Below are 2752 nucleotides of genomic sequence, written 5' to 3' on the forward strand. Positions count from 1 at the left end.
AATCAGCAGTTCTTTTCTCAGTTAATGACTGATATTGAAGTTCAAAAACCAGTTATAGCTAGACTGGCCGCTGGGACCATGAATTTCACGTTTGGTTCCATTTGGTCTGGTCCTATACATTTCTTGGCGTGAATCCCGCTGGGACTAGCCATTAAAAAAATATGCAAAGTGACTATATATCAGATCTTAAAATGGAACCATGACTTGAAAAAAATAAGAAAGTGGTTCTATTTGATCTCATTTAGTCTCATTCTTGGCATAAAGTTACTATTTTTAGACATTTTAAGGTTTTTTTTAGACTATTTTTAATTTTTTAAAAAGTAATGCTTTTTGATAACACTCAAATGAGATTTAAAGTCATTTAAAGCAATAAAAATAATTTAAATTGAGAAGTAGAAATCATGGTTTCATTTGAAAAATGTGATAATTTTCCTAGTATCTGTAAAGCTAATTGTTGTACATTTGTCAATTTCAGATATGCAAAATTAGAAAATTCTTACACCCACAGAGATATACACCTGTCTGAAGATAGATACAATGTTTGTGAGTGTAGTCATGGCGTCACCGGCGGGAGGCGGGGAACTCAAATGGCGCGCCGGTGATGTTTAACCAGGACTGGTTAAAAGCCTTAACCGCGGAAGAAGCCCGGGCCGGAGGTGCGCGGCCGGGATGGCGCGTGACGCTCCGGGCGTCTTTAGCCAGGGCGGGTTAAAAGTAGTCCCGGGCCGGAGGCGCGAGCGCGCGAGCGGGTGTTCAAGTGGTCCGGGCCGGCGCGGCGCCCGAAGCCGGCCTTGACGTACCCAGGGGCTTTCAGGACGGTCCGGTTAAAGCTCTTAATCAGGGAGCGTAGTCCTCCGGCCCGTCTACACCGGCGCGGGCCAGCCCGGCGCGAAGGGCTCCCCGCGAAAGCGTGTAACGCCGGGTCACGCCCCGGGTGCCCGTTTGCCAGGGTACAGTTGGGTGTCCGGACCTTTGACCGGGCTGGTGCTCCGGAGAGGGAGAGTTGTCCGGTGACACGCCCGGGCAGTAGCGCGAGGGCGGCCGGCGGGTGAGAAGTGTCAGCAAGAGGCCGGAACATCGCGCGATGCTCCCGGAGACCGTTAACAGGGCGCGGAGTGAACCTGAGAACCTCCTGACCGGGAACAAAGTCCGGCCGTGATGGAGGCGCGGTGCATCTCCGACGCCCTGCGGAGATGTTGCCGCTCGCGCGCTCCGGCCGGACCACAGTCCTAGCCGGATAGACAGGGCCGTATGTATCCCACGCCGGTGACTATGGCAATAGAGCAAAACGACCAAGTCCCACTTTTCCAGGCCCAATGACGGAAAAATCCCGCCCGTTTCCTATGTTGAGGTGGCCCAGTTTCTATTTTCCCATAGAAAACCATCCCCCCCACCGTCATTTCCAGTACCAGGAGCCCAGTCCGGCAGAAGACGACCCGAGAAGCGTCCGGTGAGTATGTGTAGGCAAGAAGCTCATGCGCTTCTCTACAGGTGGCATCGCGGCGAGATTGACGGCGGCGGAGAGGGGTACCTGGGCGGCTTGTACTCTATGAGCTCCCGGACCCCTCGACGCCCGGTTTTCTCGATCCTGCGCGGTCGTCCACCAAACACCCTTAGTTCCATGTCGGATAGAGCCTTCCACGTATGGTTAAGGGCATCATCGGAGAACCCGGTGGGCCCTTCAATCCACGGCGGGCTCGAGCACCTGCCGCCGCCTGCCCTTCCCTCCATTCCGGAGAAGCGGGTCTCGCGGCGGGTGTCGGAATCCCGGAGTCCCTCGCGGGCTCCGGTTCCGGTTGGGGTCTGTCGATTGTTGGCCGCTGGCGAACGTTTTCGAATCAGATTTCCAGGGGGAAAGTCGGCTCCGGAAGCCGCTGCTCGTCAGCGTGTCTGGGGCCGTGATCCTCCATCGGAGGGACCGATGCGGCAGACGGGCTCCCCCTCGCGGGTTGGAGCCCGGCCCTGCCGCGGACCGTCCTCTGAAAATCTCAGTGGGGGCAATTGAATACCGTCCGGATGTCCAACGCGGTGCGCCGCCTGGTCGTCCCCGGTGAGTTTCTGTAACCGGGAACTCCTTCCGTCTAGCTACTTCCTGTCCCCTCCGGGGGTTCAGGCCCGGGGTGCCTTCGGCCTCCGGGCTCAAAAGTTAGCTACCTGGTTGATTCTGCCAGTAGTCATATGCTTGTCTCAAAGATTAAGCCATGCATGTCTAAGTATAAGCAATCTATACGGTGAAACTGCGAATGGCTCATTAAATCAGTTATCGTTTATTTGATAGTACCTTACTACTTGGATACCCGTGGTAATTCTAGAGCTAATACATGCTAAAAACCTCGACTTCGGAAGGGGTGTATTTATTAGATAAAAAACCAATGCCCTTCGGGGCTCCTTGGTGATTCATAATAACTTATCGAATCGCATGGCCTTGCGCCGGCGATGGTTCATTCAAATTTCTGCCCTATCAACTTTCGATGGTAGGATAGTGGCCTACCATGGTGGCAACGGGTAACGGGGAATTAGGGTTCGATTCCGGAGAGGGAGCCTGAGAAACGGCTACCACATCCAAGGAAGGCAGCAGGCGCGCAAATTACCCAATCCCGATACGGGGAGGTAGTGACAATAAATACTGATACAGGGCTCTTTCGGGTCTTGTAATTGGAATGAGTACAATCTAAATCCCTTAACGAGGAACAATTGGAGGGCAAGTCTGGTGCCAGCAGCCGCGGTAATTCCAGCTCCAATAGCGTATATT

The 2752-nt window shown here is 53.5% G+C and overlaps 1 protein-coding gene and 1 non-coding gene across 2 annotated transcripts in view; both read left to right on the forward strand.

Moving 5' to 3' along the window:
* The first annotated feature begins 511 nt into the window (after positions 1-511).
* On the forward strand, positions 512-2039 carry BDBG_17005 (uncharacterized protein). Its single transcript, XM_031724830.1, has 2 exons — positions 512-1450; positions 1492-2039. The coding sequence occupies exons 1-2, from the start codon at positions 1317-1319 to the stop codon at positions 2003-2005; spliced, it is 648 nt and encodes a 215-aa protein (XP_031578243.1). The 5' UTR covers positions 512-1316; the 3' UTR covers positions 2006-2039.
* A 113-nt stretch (positions 2040-2152) lies between these two features.
* Positions 2153-2752, forward strand: part of BDBG_17006 — a 1799-nt gene continuing 1199 nt past the window's right edge. The window contains exon 1 of the ribosomal RNA XR_004198585.1: positions 2153-2752. This exon is cut by the window's right edge and continues 1199 nt beyond it. This is a non-coding gene — a ribosomal RNA (18S ribosomal RNA).

The sequence above is a fragment of the Blastomyces gilchristii genome, assembly GCF_000003855.2.
Source record: "Blastomyces gilchristii SLH14081 genomic scaffold supercont1.7, whole genome shotgun sequence".
Lineage (NCBI taxonomy): Eukaryota > Fungi > Ascomycota > Eurotiomycetes > Onygenales > Ajellomycetaceae > Blastomyces > Blastomyces gilchristii.